At 51.8% G+C, this 20941-nt stretch overlaps 4 protein-coding genes and 1 long non-coding RNA gene across 7 annotated transcripts in view; 2 read left to right on the top strand and 3 right to left on the bottom strand.

Annotated features, from left to right (window-relative positions):
* Window positions 1-3907, top strand: part of Phaf1 (phagosome assembly factor 1) — a 28821-nt gene extending 24914 nt beyond the window's left edge. Inside the window, exons 13-16 of the mRNA XM_005076192.4 lie at window positions 28-71; window positions 201-259; window positions 1312-1384; window positions 2473-3907. Of these exons, the coding sequence (XP_005076249.1) occupies window positions 28-71; window positions 201-259; window positions 1312-1384; window positions 2473-2559 (263 nt within the window). The 3' untranslated portion in view covers window positions 2560-3907. The remainder of the gene's footprint in view (window positions 1-27; window positions 72-200; window positions 260-1311; window positions 1385-2472) is intronic.
* Window positions 3491-9261, bottom strand: B3gnt9 (UDP-GlcNAc:betaGal beta-1,3-N-acetylglucosaminyltransferase 9). Its single transcript, XM_013117808.3, has 2 exons — window positions 6075-9261; window positions 3491-5894 (listed from the first exon to the last, which is right to left on the bottom strand). The coding sequence occupies exon 2, from the start codon at window positions 5805-5807 to the stop codon at window positions 4620-4622; it is 1188 nt and encodes a 395-aa protein (XP_012973262.1). The 5' UTR covers window positions 5808-5894; window positions 6075-9261; the 3' UTR covers window positions 3491-4619.
* A 678-nt stretch (window positions 9262-9939) lies between these two features.
* On the bottom strand, window positions 9940-15563 carry Tradd (TNFRSF1A associated via death domain). The gene is made up of 5 exons (XM_005076194.4): window positions 15438-15563; window positions 11995-12153; window positions 11103-11380; window positions 10830-11022; window positions 9940-10701 (listed from the first exon to the last, which is right to left on the bottom strand). Exons 2-5 carry the CDS (start codon window positions 12143-12145, stop codon window positions 10391-10393), a joined length of 933 nt encoding a protein of 310 aa, XP_005076251.1. The 5' UTR covers window positions 12146-12153; window positions 15438-15563; the 3' UTR covers window positions 9940-10390.
* Fbxl8 (F-box and leucine rich repeat protein 8) lies at window positions 15508-20686 on the top strand. Of its 3 annotated transcripts, none has more exons than XM_013117799.3 (3): window positions 15508-15641; window positions 18211-18424; window positions 19377-20686. In XM_013117799.3, the coding sequence occupies exons 2-3, from the start codon at window positions 18273-18275 to the stop codon at window positions 20347-20349; spliced, it is 1125 nt and encodes a 374-aa protein (XP_012973253.1). In that variant the 5' UTR covers window positions 15508-15641; window positions 18211-18272; the 3' UTR covers window positions 20350-20686. The 3 variants fall into 3 exon arrangements, with proteins under 3 accessions (XP_012973253.1, XP_021086345.1, XP_040592516.1); XM_021230686.2 differs by having other exon boundaries at window positions 15537-15641; window positions 18231-18424; XM_040736582.1 differs by lacking the exon at window positions 15508-15641 and having other exon boundaries at window positions 17211-18424.
* Window positions 18912-19377, bottom strand: LOC121136307. Its single transcript, XR_005873449.1, has 2 exons — window positions 19127-19377; window positions 18912-19032 (listed from the first exon to the last, which is right to left on the bottom strand). It is a non-coding gene; the product is annotated as an uncharacterized LOC121136307 (long non-coding RNA).
* Window positions 20687-20941: the final 255 nt, after the last annotated feature.

The following is a 20941-nucleotide window of genomic DNA, read 5'->3' as shown; positions in this document are numbered from 1 at the left end:
CCAGCTTATGCCATCTTCTCTTTCTAGAAAATGCAGGTGGTCAAACTGAAACATGCACGACCTACAGCAAGGTAACCTCTTATTTTCCTGTCTGATAGTCTAAGAATAAGTTTATGTCTAGGGCCATAAACTCTGGCCAATCCATTAGTCACAGTGTGTACTGGTCCTTGTTGACCCTTGATGCCCTTATCCCTTTGCAGTGGGACAATATCCAGGAACTTCTGGGCCATCCTGTGGAGAAGCCTGTTGTTTTGCACAGGTGAGTGGGAGTTTGCTGTGTCTGACCACCCCATCCTACTCCTTGAAGCTCAAAAGGCTCAAGGAAGTCTAGCAGTGGTTGGTGTGCAAATTATACAAGTTTCTGGACTAGGGATACAGCTCAGTATAGTATATACCTAGCATGTGCCAGCCCTAGGCTAAATTCTAACTCTGATGGGTAAGATGTTGGTGTTGCTAAGACATACTTCCTGCCCCATCATGTACGTTCAGCTTAGATGAGCAGTTCCTCATGTTTGCTTTAAGAAATTGCCCCTGGTATAGCCTCCCTTCCTCGGCCCTTATTTGGAACAAGCAGTTATCTTACTCTGTCTTTAGCTTTCCTTTCCCATAAAATCTGCCTCCTGCTGTAGTCTGTTACCTCATGGTTGTCATGCTAAGGTGCCTACTCACTTGAAGGGACCTTCCTGACTTCTGTAATAACTGCCCTAGTTTGATTGGTCTCTGTTGCTGTGGAGAAAAAAGGGTTTTTTTTTTTTTTTTTTTTTGGCTTGTACAATCAGATTAAAATCCATCATTGAGGGGAGCCAGTTACTGGCCTGCTTTCCACGGCTTGCTCGGTATGCTTCCTTTTGGGGAGCGGGTGGATGGGTAGAAAGGATCTTTCTATGTAGTTGAACTCTCAGATCCATCTGCTCCTGCCTCCTCGATGCTGTGATTAAAGGCCTGCACCACCATGCCCAGCTTCAGCTTGTTTTTCTTGCACGACTCAGCACCAGGAGTGGCATCACGTAGTGGGCTGGTCCTCCCACATCAGCCATTAAGAATGCCCTACAGACATGCCCTTGTGCCAGTCTGAGGCAGCTCCTCAACCAGGGTGTTCTCTTCCTGGGTGACTGTAGTTCTGTTGACAAAAGCAGTAACTTTGTTTTGATCTTTGAGTCATAGAGGAATCGGAGTTTAATGAAGCTACTTCGTGACCTCGAGGGCTTATGTAGGAGACACTGTCATGAGAGAGCATTGGTCAGTAACCCACAGGACAGGACTTCTGCTGCTTGGCCTTTGTTTTGCTAATTGTGGGTTCTCTGGTTTCAGGTCCTCATCCCCAAACAACACCAACCCATTTGGCTCCACATTCTGCTTTGGTCTTCAGCGGATGATCTTTGAGGTAAGTCCTGGAGGCCAGATAAGCGGCTAAGGGCTTTGTGGTTGTAGCAAGGACAGGAAGGTAACTGAGGATAGTTGAAGAGGGTTATCGGCCATGCTGGACAGATGAGCCTTTCCTCATCTCTGCTGTCTGATAAGAGAGCCAGTGAGATTAAAGCTCAGCAGGTAGCCGGGCGTTGGTGGCGCACGCCTTTAATCCCAGCACTCGGAAGGCAGAGGCAGGCGGATCTCTGTGAGTTCAAGGCCAGCCTGGTCTACAAGAGCTAGTTCCAGGACAGCCTCCAAAAGCCTCGGAGAAACCCTGCCTCAAAAATCAAAAAAAAAAAAAAAAAAAAAGAAAAGAAAAGAAAGCTCAGCAGGTAAAGGCACGCACTGGCAGGCCTGAGGACCTGAGATCAATTCCTGGTATCCAGTAAGAGAGAACAGTCTCCTGAAAGTTGGCCTCTGACCTCCACGTGTATACTGTGGCAAAAGCATGCCCCTTGTCACCAACAAAATTAGTAATGATGTAAAAAAGAAAAGAATAGGTTGGGGAAATCTGGGGTTATAGAGCCTGAACAGGATGAGCCTGTCAGAGGTTCCTTAAGGACATCACTACCCATTTCCGTCTGTCCATGGAACTGAGCGCCACATCCAGCTCAGTGGGTCTGTGCCACCCTGTGTTTTCTTGGGCACCTTGGCAGTGCCGGAGGGCTCTGGGATTCAGAAGGCTTCAGAGGAACCTCGAAGCAAGTATGGCCAAACTTGGGTGTGCTGATCCTTGAGTGCCATGTGAATAGTGGCCCTGGAGACCCCACTGGTTTGAGAGAGACTGGGAAGCCTGTATTTTGGGGCTGGATCTGGATGCCGTACATCAGCAAGCCTTTGCAGTTGCAGGAAAACTAGATAAGTGAGTTTTTAAAGGCCACGTGCCCTGTGAATAACGGGCAGACCCTGAGCAGAAGTAAGCCCCATTGACATGAAGTTGGTGGCTCAGGAAATGCAGAGCCCAGGCCTATATGACAATGCACATGTCCTCCAGCCACCCGATCCTGGGGGCCTGTCTACCCACATCCTTCCCTCTAATCTGCTGATCTCTTCTCATACCAGGTCATGCAGAACAACCACATTGCCTCAGTGACCCTGTATGGCCCCCCCAGGCCTGGTCCCCACCTGAGAACGGCAGAGCTACCCTAAGGACATCACTACCCATTCCCCTATCTGCCCATGGAACTGTGCACCACATCCAGCTCGGCGGGTCTGTGCCACCCTGTGTGTTTTCTTGGGCACGTGGCAGTGTTGGAGGGCTCTGGGATTCAGAAATGGGATTCGGGCTGAGTCCCCTATCTTGGGACAGAGAACCCAGATATTCCTCTGTCCTAAGCCTGCTGTTGCCAGCAGAAAACACAGTCTGCAAAGAGAAGCACAAACTTGGGGCCTTGATTCCTGGACCCAGGGCCTCTCAACTAACATGTAGTGAAAGACATGCCAACCCCTGTCCTGCACACATAGGGTAGATGGGACTTTCTCTGGCGAAAGAATGGCTGTCTAGGATGAGAACATTGCCATGTGGCCCTAAGATGAGCAGAGCAGGTAGCATGTCCATAGTACTTGGTTGCAAAATTTGCACTACATCCACTTTAGTTACTTGATGAGCTGGCTGCGGCTGGTGTGGCCCACGTGCCCTTTTCTGTTTCTTTTGTGTGAGTGCTCCCTGCCATGCCCAGGTGGCTCACCCAAGTGGTTGAAATATAGGTTTGTACGAGGTATGTACCCAGGCCTGGTTCCCACTGCTGTTCTGGGAATCAGCCTTCAAGGTCACCTGTATCTGTTGGCCCAACCTGGTTGGCAGGGCTGCATGTTTCCATCTTGTTTGCCTCTTTTATTTAATGCCAAAGTGTTAGCCAAAGACACCTTCCTCCTTCTGTTACATCCCAGCATTCAGTTGTGCACTGTGGGCCAGCTCCCTGCCCCACTTCTCCGAGCTGGCCTGGCCACTTGGTTAAAGGCCTAGGGCCTCAAAGAAGATTGGGCTGCTGTGTTTCTTACATGGGTCTTGCTAATGGAAAGTAGTATATATGTGCTTTAAAATATTAACCTTTTGAAAAGAATTGAGAAGAGAAACGTATAATTTTATCCCATTTTTAATATTTTGGTCTAGCAACTTGTGATACATAGATGACAATTTTGTGAGTTTTTCAAATGTGTGTACAGATTTTTGTAAATAATGACTTTTGTAATTAACTCATGTACAGCCTCATCTTGTATAGTTCATGATGAATGTGCAGGGGATCCTGCCCCAGCTGTCTGTATGGTTCCTGGGCCTACAGCCTGGCCTGTGGGGCTCTTCCATGACTCTGATTGATAGGTGTCTTCCCGTTTGGCCCTTGGTCTGGCCAGAGCCCTGCACATCCCACTGTCAGGGAGGCCAGGACTGTTCCCACCCTCATGAACAGAGGAAACTTCCTCATCCCCGTTCCAATAAAGCACCTCTGCCCTCGGTGACAGCTTGCCATGTGCTGCTGCTGGGGGGTTTGTACGAAAATGTGAACTGTTGGTTTTCTTGAAGCTGAAGTTGAGGAATATGGGAAATATTATAGTAGAGGAATCTTGGGGCTCCTGGGAAGGGATGGGTCAGCTTCATAAGTACATTGACGTAGTGTGTGTGTGCCTATAGTGGGCAAGACCATCATGGTCCCATCCCTCATGTTACCGGCAAATCTGGACCTAAAGGGTTAGCTCCAACACAACAGACCTCAAAGGGGACAGATAAGATACTGCCACTGGGAATCTAATGTGGAGAATGAAGGAAGCAAATAACTAAAGTGTCTGCCATGTCCATGAGGGCTGTGAGGCCAGGCCTTAGGGATACCACTATGTGTTTATCTCATCCTCAGCCATCCAGCCAAGCACCCACTGGCACATACGGTAATGCTGTTGGCTACTAGTATTACTAAGTGTGCCAGCAGCTTCTGTTAGGTCTGCGGGTCAAGACAGGTCCACCACCATGGCCCTGGCTATCTCAGCGAGTGCATACTAGTATTGCAAAGTGTGCCAGCAGCTTATGTTAGGTCTGCGGGTCAAGACAGGTCCACCACCATGGCCCGGCTATCTCAGCGAGTGCGTACTGCATAAGTGATCTACGCCGTGATCTGAAGGAAAGCCATGCACACCATTAACCCACCTGGGAAACCCTTTGGTGCTCTCTAATGACCTCTTATGGAGCTGAATGAGAGGCTTGATGCTGTGATAGGTAGTTAAGCGTTCCATTGAAACGGACCTGTTGCTACAGGCTGTGGATGTGCACAGACGGGCCCCTGAGGCCCATGCAGCAAGCGCCACATAAGCCAGATGTCAGCTGCAGACAGCCCATGCACCACCACCAGTTCTCGGTAGAAACAGGGGTCAAAGGTGCGAAGATGCGGTGCAGCTGAAGGCTGGGGGATGCCAAAGGTGCGAAACGCCGAATGAGGCTCAGGTGTAAGCCGCAGGCGCTGCAAACACATGCCCAGAAAAACGTCGTCTATGGGAAAGAGCTCAACCTGTGAGCAGGCCTCTGCTAGGCGGCGGAGCGTGACTCCGGAAAGAACGAAGCCCCCACCCCCCGCATAGGCCGGGTAAGCCGGCAGTCCGTACACAGCCTCGGGAATGAAATACTTGCTGGCTCTTGAGCGAATTGGCCTTGCCTGCACAATCACATCACCTGCAAGAAGGTCCTGTGCCGGATCCCGCGGCTCCAAGAACTGCAGCAGGTTCCTCACGTGGACGAACACGTCGGCATCGCCCTTAAAAACAAAGCGTACGTCTGGACAGAAAGCTGAGGCCCAAGCCAAAAAGTGAATCTCTTTGAGCGTTAGGTTGAAGAAGGTGTCTTCGAAAGCCCAGAGCAGGATGTCTGCATAAGCACGGCTCTCAGCCTCCAGCAGGGCGCGCCAGTGCGTCCGCGTGCCCGCCCTGCCGGAGTCGATGCCCCTGGGCACGCCCAGCAAGAACACTCGGCGCACGAGTGCCCCCTGCACGCGCCCCTCGGCGCCCCAAGTCTGACGTACGGCCTCCCGCCGCTCGAAGTCGGCGGCCACAGACTTGACGGCGATGAGCAGATCCGGCGGGCCGCCCGATGCGCGGTCTCTGCGGCATTTGCGCGGTTGGTTAATGAGCAGGGGGAAGCGCCGTTGATCCTTGGCGCGCAGATACCTGCCGAAGTCAAAGGGGCCCGTAGGTGTGGGCGGCACTGGGGTGTCGGCCTCATAGGCCGGCGGGGCCGCGGTTTGGGGGAGCCCGCGTCCTCGGAGACCAGAAGTGGACCGCGGGGGCTGGCCTCGCGCTGGTGGTGCTCTGGCCGTGGGGGCTGCCCCGTCGCGCTGCGCGTAGAGCAGGAGGCCGAGGGCGGCGCTGAGCAGCAGCGTGAGCCACGCTTCCCGGCAAAGGCGCAGCCTCCTCCTCATGTCCAGCCCCGCCCCTCCCGGGGACCTCTATCCTTCCTTCACCCACTCTGTCGACCTCCGCCCCGTGTCCTGACGCACAGCTGCAGCCTACGGGATAAGAAACTCAGCTTCCATCCTCAGCCTTCGCCCAGGAAGGAGCGCCGAGGTTGGGCACCGAGACGCAGGCCTCGCCCCTACTGACCCCCGACCCGGTGCACCAAGGTTGAATCCCTTCTTCCTCTCCCCCTTCCCGCCACCGATCTTGGTCCTCAGGACCCCAGCACTCACTCTTGACCGTGGGAGGGTAAAGGGGGAGTCGCGGACCCTGAACGTAGGGCCCTCTAACTGTCAGCTCAGGGTCCCAAGGGCGGCCATGATCCGGGCTTGAGCCAAATGCAGCGTTGGCAGGAAGGGGGCTGAGGCCGTACCACGTGATCCTCCAGCTGTGTACGCCCCGACATCTGGTGCTCAGCTCCGCCCGGTGTGGGGAGAGCCATCTCTTGAGGGGGGACTGATTCCTAAAAGGATTTCTTACCGGCAACTCTCGCTGGCTTTTTTGCCGTCTCAGATGCCCGAACTCCGCGTTTCTGAGGCTTCGGAAGCATACACGTCTCTGGGTACCCTCTTCCCCACCTCTGCAGAAGGCTGTTAGAAGTCTCCATTTTGGCTGGTGGGTCCCAAATCCCTAGGCCTGGGTGCCTTAACTTTCAGCCACCATCTCGGGTCATTTTTCAGAACACCTCTCCTCAACAGCCCTGGCTCGCCAAGCAGAGGCCAAAAATTGCCTGAATAATGTCGCCCCAATAATGTCACTGCCTGCTTATTCCTAGTTCTGCGGCACTTGCCACCAGTAAACACAAGCACGCACCCCAACAACAAGACACACTTGCTGGCAGCTCTTTGAGAGTACCGGTGTTTTGTGAGTTAAGTGACTTGCCCCGAGGTGACAGGCAAAGCTTCTGCCCCTGGTTTTCTGGAATTCAGGACTCTCCCGGTGCGTCCTTGCCCTCTGTCCACTGGGTACAGACGATGGAACCACTTCCCGGCAAGCACTTCATTCCTGTCCCCTTGCCCAGATCCAGTTTTGGGTTTCCTGATCCCCAGCATATAGCATCTTTGCAGGTAGAAACGACCATGGTGTTGCCTCTGCAATCTAGATTGGGCTCTCGGAGACTGGTATTATCTGGGGAGGCTTCCAGAAGAGGCCAGTGAACCAGTATAGGCTGTCCCGTTTTCTAGATCCCCTGGCTCATGCCTTCCTATGCCACAGCCCCACTCTGACCTGTTCACTGGTCTTTTGGGTTTTTTAGGACAGGCCACGCTATGTACCTCCTCATAGTCTTGAGCTAATGACTGCCTGCTTCAGCACCCAAGTGTTAGGATTACAGGCCCACACTGGTATTCACAGCTCCATTCTTAAGTCTTTGGTCCTGACTTTTCCTGAATTTGGAACTATAGACTCAGCTGAGTTCCTGCTTCATCCGAGAGCCCGGCAGGATACTCATTCCCTATGAAGAGGGCAATCAGGGCCTCTCCAAGGTCTTCATCCCACTGGCGAATACAAACTCCTGGTCATCACTTAACCCACTCCTTATCCAGGGTCGCAGGCCTGTCGCATTCTTCCTCCCAAACAGCTGTTAGCATTCATCCCGAACACTCAGGAAGATGAGAAGGTCAACAACATCATTCTTGGTTTCATGGGGGATTTGATGTCAACCTGGGCTACCTGAGTGAGACATTGTGTCAAAAAAGGGGCAGGGGCAAAATCCAAACTCTGCCTTCTCGGAACAGCCCCTGCAGGAGGAGCATCGAGGACAGCTGTGCACACCTGCACACAGCTGTGCAAGCGCGGTGCATGGAGATGGAGCGGCGGGTGAGAATCCAAACTTTGCTCTTCCTCCCCAGCAGCTGTTTGGCAGTAGTGGGCATTTATGTGTGTATTCATGGATGTAGCAGGAAAGACAGTAAAAGATAAAGAAGTCTCAGGAGAGCAGGAGGGATGTGGAAATTCAGAGTTTTAAGTTGAGGTTATTTAGAAACAGGCCGGGCATGGTGGCACACACTTTTAATCCCAGCACTCAGAGGCAAGCTGATCTCCCAAGTTCGTGACCAGCCTGGTCTACATAGTGAGTTCCGGGACAGCCAAGGCTATATAGTAAAGCCCTATCTCAAAAAGAAACAGCCCCATCATTAACAGTTGGCTCTTAATAATTGTTGAGCCCATGAGAAATGCTTTATGTGCATGGGTGATTTGCTTGCTTGTGAAGCACTGGATTCTCTGGAAGTGGAATTAAAGATGGTTGTGAGCTGCCATGTGGTTCCTGGGAATCACACCTCTCTCCAGCCCCTGAAGAGCTTTAAATCATGGATATGCATTGTGTGGGTATGTACATGTGAGTGCCCGTGCCTGAGCCAGAACCCTAACCATGACTGACCTCGAACCCACTGTGTAGACCAGGCTGGCCTCTAACTCACAGGGATCCCCCTGAATTTGCCTGCCAAGTGCTGGGATTACTGATGTGCTACCATGCCCCAGATGATATTGAAAACAAAAAACAGACTTCCTAGCTCAATCTGGTGTTGTACATCTATAATCACAGCACTCAGAAATTGGAAGCAGGAGAACCGTGAGTTCAAGGCCAGCCTGCACTTTGAGATAGTCTCAAAAAAACCCAAGAGGCAGAATGTGGCTCAGTGGTAGAACACTTTCCTGGGAGCCCGGGTTCTATCCATACCACCACAAATGAATGTGTGTAATGCAGAATTATTTAAGTTGTGTTGGAAGTACTGGCAAGTTTTTTTGTTTAGTTGCGGGGGCTAGATCTCAATATGTAGCTCATGCTGGCTTCCAAGTTGAAGCAATCCTCCTGCCTCAACATCCTGAATGCCACATGCTCTGTAGGTCTGAATCTTATATGCTTCAGTCTTAGTGGAAACAAGGTCAAAGTAGAAACTGAAAAATCCTAAAGTTTTGGAAAGTCTCCGCTTCTTAAACTGAGATCACAAGCCTGGGGAGAACGTGTTTCTGAGCTGCTGCGGCATCCATCATAAGCTGAGAAGAATGTGGTCCAGAGAGCGAATCCCAGACTTGGGACAAGGAAGATGGGCATGCAGAGGAGAGGAGCACGAGGCAGCCAGCCCACCCACAGAGGAGGAAAAGCATGGAGGTGAAGAGGAAGCAGGCTCAGGGTTGGGGAGGGGAAGAGAAGCAGGCATTTAGTACTTAGAGGAGATTCAGGCCAGGCATGTGGCATAAGTAATCTCAGCCTTAGGGGTTTGAGGATGGAGGCTACACCTGTTCTACAGAGGGAAAACTTCAAGAGAGTGAGGAGGGAGGAGCTCAAGATGAAGAAATAATTATTGAAGAAGAAATGAGGGAGAAAGGTGCTCCTCAGGAAGGGGTAATTCACAGTGATGATGACATCATCCTAGGATCAGGTCCCTGGCATATGAGAGAGTCCCTGCTTTTCTTTCTTTCTTTCTTTTTTTTTTTTTTTTTTTTTTTTTTTTTTTTTGGAGACAGGATTCCTCTGTGTAACATTCCTGCTGTTCTGGAACTCACTTTGTAACCCACATTGACCTTGAACTTACTGAGACTGCCTCCCAAGTGCTGGAATTAAAGGCGTGTGCCGCCACCACCACTGCCCAGCAAGAATGTATACTTTTTATACAGAAGATGCAGTTTTACTATATTTGCCTGATCATTTCAATTAGGATTTACTAGTCTGTAAATTTTTCCATCTCTAATAATGTATTTGAAATGTCAATTTGTTTTCTTTGCTTATTTGTTTGAGTCAGTTTCTCTCTGTAGCCTTGGCTATCCAGGAACTCACCTAAAATTCAAGAGAACCACCTGTCTCTGCCTCCCGAGTGCTGGGATCAAAAGTGTATGACACCAGTGCCCAACTGGAAAAAAATATCAAACTATATAATGGTTCATCAAGCCCCCACTCACAGGGCAGGAAGCAATCCCTCCTCCCATCTAGGCCCCTCTAAACTTCTCCTAACATTCCTCCTCAGCTTTCTCGAGGCCCCACCTGAGCCTGCTGTACCCAGAATCCTGTCCTCCCTCTCCCAATTCTACCTGGCTCACCCACCGCTCGGAGGAGCCTAACCCCAACCTGGACTTGACCTTGGTGTCTCCACAAGTCTGTAAAAGGGTTACATTTTATTTTCGTTGCAAAGTGCTTAGGTTCCACGTTGAGTATGAGCCAAGGGTATACTCGTGCGTCCTGATCACCACAGTATTTACAGCACCTTGAGTGGCATCTGGACCTCAGAAGGTCCAGGGACTTGGTGGGTTTTTGCAGGAAGTCCTCTCTTAGGATGAGAAGACAAGGACATCTACACTGTCTCCTTCCAAGAATCTGGGTAGAATCCTCAGTGATGTACCCCCTGAAGCTCCGTGATGCCTGCTTGGCTTCCGGGGAAATCAGTTCCACTCCAGCAGCTCAGCAAAGTAGGGGGAGTACGTATCTCTGAGTTCAGTGAATGGAAAGTGGTCAGCAGCAGCAACAGCAGAAGTAAAAAGACCCCAATAGCCAACAGTGGGGTCCAAACCCTGGCTGGCCAGCTGGTTGACCGCCCTTCCCACAGTACCAGACCTAGGCCAGGTTACCATCGGGCTCCGCCGGGCCTAGCAGATCTTCCGCAAGACTGGTGAGCTCGTTCTCCTCCAACGCCTCCACCAGGCGCTGCAGTGTGGCACGGCGGCCCTCGGCTTGCATGAAGCGGCGCAGCAGCTGGAAAGCCTGCTCGTATAGCCCATCTCGCTCATACTCATAGGCTAGCGAATCGAGGGCAGGATCCCTCAGCGCTCGGCAGCTACGCTGCAGCGAGCGCCCCACCCTGCGCCACTTGAGGCCCACTGAGCGCGCGAATGTCTGCTGGTCTTGCAGATTCAATGGCCGGTTCACTGCAGAGAAAGTGAGGAGAGGTGGGTGAGCACCGGTTCTCTGATGCCAGCACCCTCCCGCGCCTGCCTGTGGATTCCTGGGCCCAGTCATGCTCCAGCCCAGATCAACCTCCTGGTGTGAACCTCACCTACGGGCTGCCCACGAAACAGAAAAGTCTGGCAGGCCGCCGGCAGTAGCTTCTCCTCGGCTGGGGAGGGAACAAGGGGCTTCGAAGCGGCTGAATCAACCTGTGTGTCTCCACCCTGGCCAGTGCAGTCGCATGTCAGCTTGCGGAGCTCATTCTCCAGCTCTGCGAGTTCCTCGTCCCGGAGCCGGTCGGGCTGCGCAAAGGGGTGCACAGTAAGTGCGGCTTTGGGCTGCAAATCCCCACCCATCCCATCCTGACTCCAGATGGCAGCACCTTCTGGGCTAAGATGCAATTCAAACAGCGCTCCTCGTCGGTCAGCCAAGTGTCCAGCTGCTCTGCGCCAGCACGCAACTCCAGTTGCAGCCGCACCGCTTCCTGGGCAAGTGCCGAGGCCATGCACCTCTGCAGCGCGGAGCGCAGCGCCCCCTCGCGGTAGGCTTGGAGGAACCTGCCGCACAGCAGGCGCCCGCAGAACCGCAATTGCACGATGAGCTGCGGATCGCTGCAGTGGATCTTGAGTATCTGCAGTACGTCAGGGCTGTCCGCACTCTCTGTAGAGGAGAGCCGTCAGGCCACCCGCTGTCCCCAAACAGGACTTTTTTCCAAGCAGCCAGAACAGGAGAATAAGCCCATAGTCAGCCCATTCTCCCGACCCCCAACCAGCTACAGCCCCCTGTGGTTCCTGCCCTGAGGAAGGGAAGCAGAACAGAAAGGGTAGGTACTGGGGAAGGGTTTGGGCAAGGAGTGCTTCCAGTGAGAGAGGAAAAGAAGACAGGAAAGTTCAGTTAGAAGCAAAGAGTGAATTGGTTGTTCAGAAGTGGGAATGAATGTACATCAAGGTGACATAGGAAAAGAACGGGGGGGGGGCTGGAGAGATGGCTCAGAAGTTAAGAGCACTGGCTGCTCTTCCAGAGGTCGTGAGTTCAATTCCCAGCATCCACATGGTGGCTCACAGCCATCTGTAATGAGATCTGGTGCCCTCTTCTGGCGTGCAGGCTGACATAAAGGCAGAAGACTGTGTACATAATAAATAAATCTTTAAGGGGGGGAGTAAGATGCTTTAAAAGAAAGAAAAGAAACAGGTATATCTAGGTAGACACAGAGAAGTGCACAAATGTCTACACTCAAGTCCCAGAGTCACCTCCACCCCAGGCCAGCCCCACACCTGACAGAGCAGTCTGCAGAGCCTTGTATATTGCCACCTTCTTCTGGGGATCTGTGTAGGCTTCAGACAAGACCACCTTGTCCATGGAAGACTCCAGAAACAGGTAGGCACTGCCTACCCACTCTTCGTGCCCATTTTGTCCAGCTGCCATCTCGCCTCCTGGAGATGCAAACAGATCATCTCCAGTCTTGAAAACAACTACCCAGTCTCACATGGCCTAGCTGTCCTTGCACAGAGGTCCCAGTTTTTAGCTTTGCTCACAGTCCTGCCCAGTCCAACCCAGATTTGAACCCAGGATTGTCCCTCCACCACCTGTGACAAAAAGTCTAGGGTCACAGTAACAGAATAACAGAGGTGAGCCCTTCAGTGGGCCCCAGGCCAGTATGACCCTCTTACCAAAGCTGACAAAAGACATCTTCCTTCTGGATGGTGTTCATGCTTCAAGACCAGCCAGACCAGCTGAGTTTTGCCTTCAGCTTAACCTTAAGTTCCCAGAACCCTTTCTGGTGGAAAGTTCCCACTATACCTGGCTTCCCTTAATTCTCACTGCATAGCCCCAAGTTTGGATGTGAAAAGTAAGACTGACCGATGTTCACATCCCACTCACCATTCATCAGAAACCAGTCAAGATTTGATATAGGAGCCGGGCGTTGGTGGCACACACCTTTAATCCCAGCACTCGGGAGGCACAGGCAGGCAGATCTCTGTGAGTTCGAGACCAGCCTGGTCTACAAGAGCTAGTTACAGGACAGCTTTCAAAGCCACAGAGAAACCCTGTCCCCATGGGACTCAAACTAAAGAAACTCAACTCTGTGTCCCTGGGAGGACTACTAAGGAAGTGGCACTAATTTCCCTAGCCTTGGGGTTGAATTGGAGGGAAGAAATAGGTCTCTTTGACTACTGTTTAGAAAGAACCTGTCTGGGCTGGGCAGTGGTGGTTCACATCTACATTCTAGTACTCAGGAGGCAGAGGCAGGTGAGTTCGAGGCCAGTCTGGTCTACAGAGCGAGTTCCAGGACAGCTAGGGCTGTAACACAGAGAAACCGTGTCAAGAACCCACCCCCAAAAGAAGAAGGAAGGAAGGACCTATGCAAAGGAAAGAGGGAGCCTACATGGAAGGAAATAAGACAAACAGATGACAGCATACACTTTTTTATTTTTGAGCCAGGGTATCTCTACATACCTCTGCCTGGCCTGGAACTCACCATGTAGAAAAGGGTTGACCTCCAATTCACAGAGATTTGCCTGCCTCTGCCTCTGCCTCCCAAATGCTGGAATTAAAGGCATGAGCTACTATGTCTGGAGGACATGCACTCTTATTTTTTTTGTTTTGTTTTGTTTTGCCTGCTTGTATGCCTACAGGCCAGAAGAGGGCACCAGATCTCATTGCAGATGGTTCTGAGCTACCATGTGGTTGCTGGGAATTGAACTCAGGACCTTTGGAAGATCAGTCAGTGCTCTTAACCACTGAATCATGTCTTCAGTCCAACATAGACTTTTTTGTTTGTTTGTTTTTTTGAGACAGGATTTTTCTGTGGATTTGGAGGCTGTCCTGGAACTAGCTCTTGTAGACCAGGCTGGTCTCGAACTCACAAAGATCCTCCTGCCTCTGCCTCCCCAGTACTGGGATTAAAGGTGTGTGCCACCACCTTTTAAAAGATTTATTTTTTATGTGCATTGACGTTTTGCCAGCATGTATGTCTGTGTGAAGATGTCAGGTCCCATAGAACTGGAATTATAATCAGTTGTGAGCTGCCATGTGGGTTCTGGGAATTGAGCCCAAGTCATCTGGAAGAAGATTTAATGCTCTTAAATGCTGAGTCATCTCTCCAGCCCCCAAGACATAAGCTTTTTTGTTTGTTTGTTTGTTTGTTTTTGTTTTTCGAGACAGGGTTTCTCTGTGGCTTTGGAGGCTGTCCTGGAACTAGCTCTTGTAGACCAGGCTGGTCTCGAACTCACAGAGATCCGCCTGCATCTGCCTCCTGAGTGCTGGGATTAGAGGTGTGCACCACCACCGCCCGGCGCTCTTTTTTTTTCTAGATAGGGTTTCTCTGTGTAACAGTCCTGGCTTTCCTGGAACTCACTTTAGACCAAGCTGGCCTTGAACTCAAAGATCCGCCTGCCTCTGCCTCCTGAGTGCTGGATTAAAGGCATGTGCTGCCACCATCTGGCAGGACATAACCATGGATCCAGCTATCTCTGAAACCATTCTATACTGCTCAGTTATGTAAGCTAAAAAATAATTTTCTTTTTTGTTTTTTGTTTGTTTGTTTGGTTTTTTGAGACAGGGTTTCTCTGTATTGCTTTGGAGCCTGTCCTGGTACTCACTGTATAGACCAGGCTGTTCTCAAACTCACCTCCTGAGTGCTGGGATTAAAGTCGTGCATAAGCTATATCATTCTGCTTTGTTATAAGGCCCTTGTTCAGCTGTTACTAAACAGATTCCCTAATTGCCCACAGAGAGACAGAACCCCTCCATGCTATAATCTCTCCCATCCGTCGACTGTCAAAATCCTGCTCCAAAACCTCTAATGAGGGTCAAGGTTAAGAAAGCCGCTGGGCAGGGCATCGTACAGACCTAGCCAAGAGAAATGATAAATTGGTGATGGCCCTATCTGAGTCTTAGCATAGGTAACACAGTTTTTGAAAACCCTCCTCCATCACTGTCTAAATAGAAAACACACTAATACATGTATATTTACTATAACAGCAGGAAATTATTGTTTTTAATAATAATTAAGTCCCAGCACTTCGGAGACAAGCAAATCTATGAGTTCCAGGCCAGTCTGGTCTACAGAGCTAGTTCCCGGACAGCTAGGGCTACACAGAGAAACTCTATTTCGTGGGGGGGGGTGAAAACCAATCTTTCCCACGTGTCCTTCCACAAATGTGCACCCCCACTGGGATGCTTCTAGACTGGGTTCTGGGGCACCAATACTAACTTAAGAACAAATGCCCCCATTAACGCGTAACAGTCCCAGGCAATCCCACCTCTGGCTAGGTGTTCAGGCATGACTCCCAACTCAAGAACTAAAAGTTTGAGATTCCCGGACCATCAGGACACGCCCCCTGCCTGGCTGTGCAGTACGCGACCTGGCCGAGGGAGGGTCCCAGACTCCCCGCTACCCCGCCTTCAAGCTGGGGGTTCACACAGGTCAGGGCTCAGGCAGAAAGGGGGCTCCGAGAACCGTTCCGGGCCAGCCCTGCATCGAGATCCTCTCGCTTGCAGGGCCGCGACACCCTGCACTCAGTTGGGACAAAAAACCAAAGAAGGTGGAGTTCCGAAGTCCCTCGTGCCTCCCACCGAAGCAGCCCAACAGGCAGCGGCCACTAGCTGGCCAGCAACTGCGTGTCACCCCCTCGGGTGCCCACCCTCGGGAGCCAGATCTCTCTCTGTCTCTGCTCCGGCTGCACCAAGGAGACCACCCACTCTCCGCACTAACCTGGCCGCCACGCACTCGCCGGGCTCCGCTGCGCGCGGCTTCCGGGTGTGCGCGGAGACGCAGGGGCGGCGCCCCAGCCCGAGCCGCCGGGTCAGCCCCGCGTGTCCCGCCTTCTCCTCCGCTCAGGGCCTCTCCTTCCTGCCCCGCTGTCCTCCGTGGCCAGTCCCCGGCCTCCGGGCAAAGCCCACCTAGTCCGCTGAGCAGGTAAGGTAACGACACCCAAGGTTGGATGGCAGGACGAACTGCCCACTGGTCACGACTGTAGCGGCTTAAGGGTTTTTGAGAACGAAGGGCTCCAGAGTGAGAGCTGCCAAATTTAAGTCAGTTCAATCAAAGGGCGTCTCCTGGAGATGAGAATTTTCTGGCGCCCCCTAGGAATCTGGTTTGGTGACCTAATCCCTGCTACTCTTTAGCACTTAAAATGCGGTGCTGTGATTCTAGAACAAGCCTGACTCGGGGTATTCGAAACTCTGGAGTATACTTGGGGCGAATTCCACGAGAAACCAGACCCTTGAGAGACATAGGAAAGTTAAATGGCAAGTGGTGTGAACCTTTACAGATACCTTCCAGCACCTTGAAACAAAACTGGTCGCTTCAAAGAGCTCTCAGCTTCCAGCAACCCCACTCTCCCAAAACCCGAGCTCTGGAGTGCATCTGCTGAGTTCCAACCGAACCTTAATTAGCTAGCGAGAACCAGGGCTGCGCAAGGGTCAGGGTCCTAACCTCGAGGTACCAGAGCAGTCCGGCTCCAGATGTGCAAACTTTCCTCCACAGGTCAGTCACAGAAAGCATGTAGAAAGTCACTTCCTGGGGGTGGAGGCAGTCGAAGGAGCCTCCTGCCCTTCTAGGCTGTGAGTGCACCATCATTTCCCGATGGGCTTGTGATTTCAGACAAAAGAAAAGAAAACAAAAAACAGCCCACTTCACCAAGATTCTCCCCTGACTAACGGGGCAGTTGCTTTCTAGTGGAAGGGCTGGCTCGGGAGTCCTCAACTTGAAACCTATGGAGTCCAGTAAAGCTTGTTCAACACGTGAGAAAGTAAAGAACCATTGAGAGCCGGGCTTGGCGGCACAGGGCCTTTAGTCACAGTACTCCAAAGCAGAGGCAGTGGATCTCTGTGAATTCAAGGACAGCCTGGTCTACATAGTGAGTTTCTGGCCAGCCAAGGCTACGTAGTGAGACCCTGTCTAAAAATACAAAAACTAGGGGGGAGGGGGAGGACGTGGGATTGGAAAGATGGTTCAGATGTTAAGAGCACTGGCTGCTCTCCCAGAGGTCCTGAGTTCAATTCCCAGCAACCACATGGTGGCTCACAACCATCCATAATGAGATCTGGTGCCCTCTTCTGGCGTGCAAGAATACATGCAGGCAGAAGACTGTATGCATAATAAATAAATAAATCTTTAAAAAAAAATAAGGAAGAAAAGCCAAACCACTGAGGCAGGAGTGTCTTCAGCACCAGTCAGGGCTTCACATCAGAGATGAGAAAGAAAAAAAAGAGGAGAGAGAGGGGAAAGAAGTGTGTGTGTGTGAATGTGTGCGTGAGTGTGTGTGTATGTGTGTGTGAGTGTGTGTATATATGTGTGTGTAAGAGCACAACCACTGAGCCTCACCCTTAACCCTTTCTAGAAAATTAATAACGTTCCGAACAAAAGCCTCTACATTTTCTTTTCTTTCTTGTTTTGTTTGTTTGTTTAACTTGTTTTTTTAAGACAGGATTTCTCTGTGTAAAAGGCCTGGCTGTCCTGGTCCAGGCTGGCCTGGAACTCAGAGGTCCACCAGCCTCTGCCTCAGGAGTGCTAAGATTAAAGGCGTGCGACACTATGCACAGCTAGCATTTTCTTTTTTAACTAATTTAATGTGTATGTATTTGCATGTATGTCTGTGCAACATGAGCGTGCAGTGCCATGGAAGCTAGGAAAGGTGTCACATCTCCTAGAACGGTAGGTATTTAAAGGCAGCTATAACTGGCCATGTAGGTGCTGGGAACCAAATCCCCACCTTCTTTGACAGCAATGAATGTTCTTAATTGATGAATCATCTCTTCAGTCCCCTATCTTTAAAAAAATCATTTTTAGAGGCTGGAGAGATGGCTCAGAGGTTAAGAGCACTGGCTGCTCATCCAGAGGACCTGAGTTCAATTCCCAGCATCCACAGGGCACCTCACAACTATTTATAAGGAGATCTGGTACCCTCTTCTGGTGCAGGCAGACCACTATGCATAAGTCTTTAAAAATCATTTTCAAGTTTACATATTTTGCATGTATTAGTGTTTGCCTGTAGGTATGTATGTATGTATATGCATTATGTGTGTGCCTTGTGCCCACTGAGGCTGGAAGAGGTGTCAGATCCCTGGACCTGGAGTTAAGGACAGTTGTGAACCACCATGTGGGTGCTGGAGCCATACCTACAAGAGTGGCCAGCTTTCTTAGCTGCTAAAGCATCTCTCCAGCCCCATCCTTTTGTTATTGTTTTAAATGTATCAATTATTTATTTCATCGTGTGTATGAGTATGGAAGCGCTCCACCCAGGGTGGGCATGCATGCCAGTGGAGGTCAGGGAACAACTTTCAGGAGTCACTTCTTTCTTTCTCCCACTGGGTCCCAGGGATAGAACTCAGGTCATCAGTGTTGGGGGCAAGTGCCTCTATCTGCTGAGCCATCCCACAGGCTAGGACCCCTACCTTTTCTGCAAATTCCATAGCGTCTTCCAGGCTACTGGCATCTCCCCAGCATTGGCATTTCTGAAATTCTTTGTCCTTTCTGAGCCCAGGGCTCCCTCTTTCACTCTAGGCACAGCTGCAGGGAGCAACAGACACCCCCCCCAGCCACATCATGGTGGAGTCTGCAGAAAAACTGCCAGAGGAAATGCTGGCACTCATCTTCCGTGACCTGCCTCTCAGGGACCGTGCTGCAGCTGCCAGAGTCTGCAAGGCCTGGGCTGCTGCCATCACCAGCAGCGCTGTGTGGCATGACACGGGCATCAGGTGAGCTGCCTCCTGCTGCCCACTCAGCTCCGTATTTGAAAGCAAACAAACTCATTGGCTGCCTACTATACACAGATTAATACTGGGCATTTTTGTTTTGTTTTCAGAGCAGGGGATTGAACCTAGGGTCTCACACTTGCTAGGCAAGTGTTCTACCACTAAGCTCTGACCCCCAATCTAAGTGCCGTACACATATTAGCTCATTTCATCCTCACAAGAAGCTCGTACAACAGGTAGACAGTATTATTTCCTTTGCACAGACAGGAAACTGAGGCTTGGAGACTTAATCACTTGGGCCTGGAGGTTTCATCCAGTGACAGAGGCAGATGGCATTCTGGGGGCCCTGCTCCACCTCCACAGACTGCAGAGCAAGCCCCTTTCCTTAAATATCATTGGTTTTCCCCAGGACGGGAGGGAGGAGGGTTGGGAAGTTTCAACCTGAGAGAGAAGCCTCTGAAGACTTGTAAAAGAACAGGATGGCACAGGCAGTGGTGGCACCCACCTTTAATCCCAGTGTTTGGGAGGCAGAGACAGGTGCATCTCTTCTAGACCAGCCTCTGGTCTACAGTGCGGTCCAGGACAGGCTCCAAAGCTACGGAGAAACGTGTCTTGAAAAAAAAAAAACAAACAAAAGAATAGGATGGAAGTTCCCTGCACAGAAAATAGGGAGAGCCGGTGGAACCCAAAGTGAGGGGCACATACCAAAGACTGCTCCTCAGTTAAGAGCACTAACTGCTCTTCCAGAAGGCCTGGATTCCCAGCTCCAGTCTTAGAGGATCTGACGCCCTCTTCTGGCCTCCTCAGACACTAGGCACACCTGTGGTGCACAGACAAACATGCAGGCAAAACACCTATACCCACAAAAAATCAATGTATTAATTTTTTAAAAAAAAGTTTATCCCCTAGTTCATGGTGACACCACTAATTCCTTTCTATGTTGCTCTAACACAAGTTGTGACTGTGAACTGGAAGACCTGTTGCCACCCTATCTGTCCACCTGCCTGGACCACATTCACAACCTAAGGCTGGAATATGAACCATCAAAGACGTACAGCCGCCGAGCGGCCACTGAACTACTGACTGCTCTGGCCAGCCGAACATCTCGACTTCGAGGCCTGTGCTTGGAATGCCACGGAGAGAAGCCGCTTTTCGATGCTGGCCACGACATTCTGAACGCTGTGCAAGCTGTCTGCGGAGCCGCTCACCAACTGCACCATCTCGACCTGCGCCGCTTGCCCTACACACTGGACGACACACTGGTGCTTCAAGCTGCACGGGACTGTCCCGAGCTCCGAAGTCTTTTCCTGGACAACCATGCACTGGTGGACAGCGTGCAGCCCAGCTCTGTGCTCAAGCTTTTGGAGGCCTGCCCACACCTGCGCGCCCTTGGACTGCACCTGGCCAGTCTGTCGCCTGCTGCGCTGGAATTGCTGGCTGCGCCACACCGCGCCCCTTTTGCACTCCTGGCACTGCGGTGCGCGTGCCCCGAAGATGCTCGTGCGCCCCTTCTGCCGGATGAAGCCTGGGCGACCTTGAGTTCCCGCCACCCTGGGCTGGAGGTGGAGCTGGAGCTGGAACCTGCGCTTCCAAACGAGGCCGTAACGCGCATCCTGCAACCAGCGGTACCCGTGGCTGTGCTGCGTCTCAACCTCTCCGGTGATACCGTAGGGCCAGTGCGCTTCGCTGCGCGCCACTACGCCGAAACTTTGCGCGCCCTCGAGGTGCGCGCGTCCGCTTCCACCGAGCTGCACACAGCTCTAGAGGAGCTGGCGGCGCGCTGCGCGGGCTTGAGAGAAATACACTGCTTCTGCGTGGTGAGACCCTCGGTACTGGACGCCTTCCGTGCGCACTGTCCGCGCCTGCGCAGCTACACACTCAAACTAAAGCGTGAGCCGCATCCCTGGCGGCCCACGCTGGTGCGGTGATTGAGCGATCTCACCACTCCAGGACCGCGCGGACCCGAAGCCCCTGCAAGGCCTGAGCAAGTTGCACAGGGACTCCCCAGCGGCTAGCCCGGTCCTTAGGGAGTTCGTAGACCACAGTGCTTCTCGGGGATTGGGGCCTAGAGGGCATCCACCAGCCCTAGGCTCCATAGATTCACGGAGCCTTCTCCACCTCTATGTGTCTGCCCATTCCCGGCTCTCCCTCCTCTCTGTTCACTCTGCGCTAGCTCCGAGGCCCAGAGCTGGGGGGAGGGCAGGCATAAATACAAGCTAAAAGTCAAGGGTGAGTGTGAAGTAAATAAATCCTTTAGCATTCCTGCGTCCTGTGATTTCGAGTCAGCTCTGAAAGGGAGGGCAGGAAACGCACAAAGGCTGTAAGATCAGTCCGGCCAGATATGCAAGAACGGAGGCCTCAGGGGCTTTTGTATTGTGACGGGGGGGGATCGGGATTGGTACACTCTATATACCCCAGGAACGACCAATTCCCTAGCATTCCGACAGACAGGGGAGGGCCAGCTTCGCCCACCACCGTTTCTACCTGCCCTTCCTTACCTAGGCTTCACTATGTCCAGAT

The sequence above is a fragment of the Mesocricetus auratus genome, unplaced genomic scaffold (genome assembly GCF_017639785.1).
Source record: "Mesocricetus auratus isolate SY011 unplaced genomic scaffold, BCM_Maur_2.0 Super-Scaffold_100062, whole genome shotgun sequence".
NCBI lineage: Eukaryota > Metazoa > Chordata > Mammalia > Rodentia > Cricetidae > Mesocricetus > Mesocricetus auratus.
The sequence above is the reverse complement of the archived record's forward strand: the minus strand, read 5'-3'. Positions and strand labels throughout refer to the sequence as shown.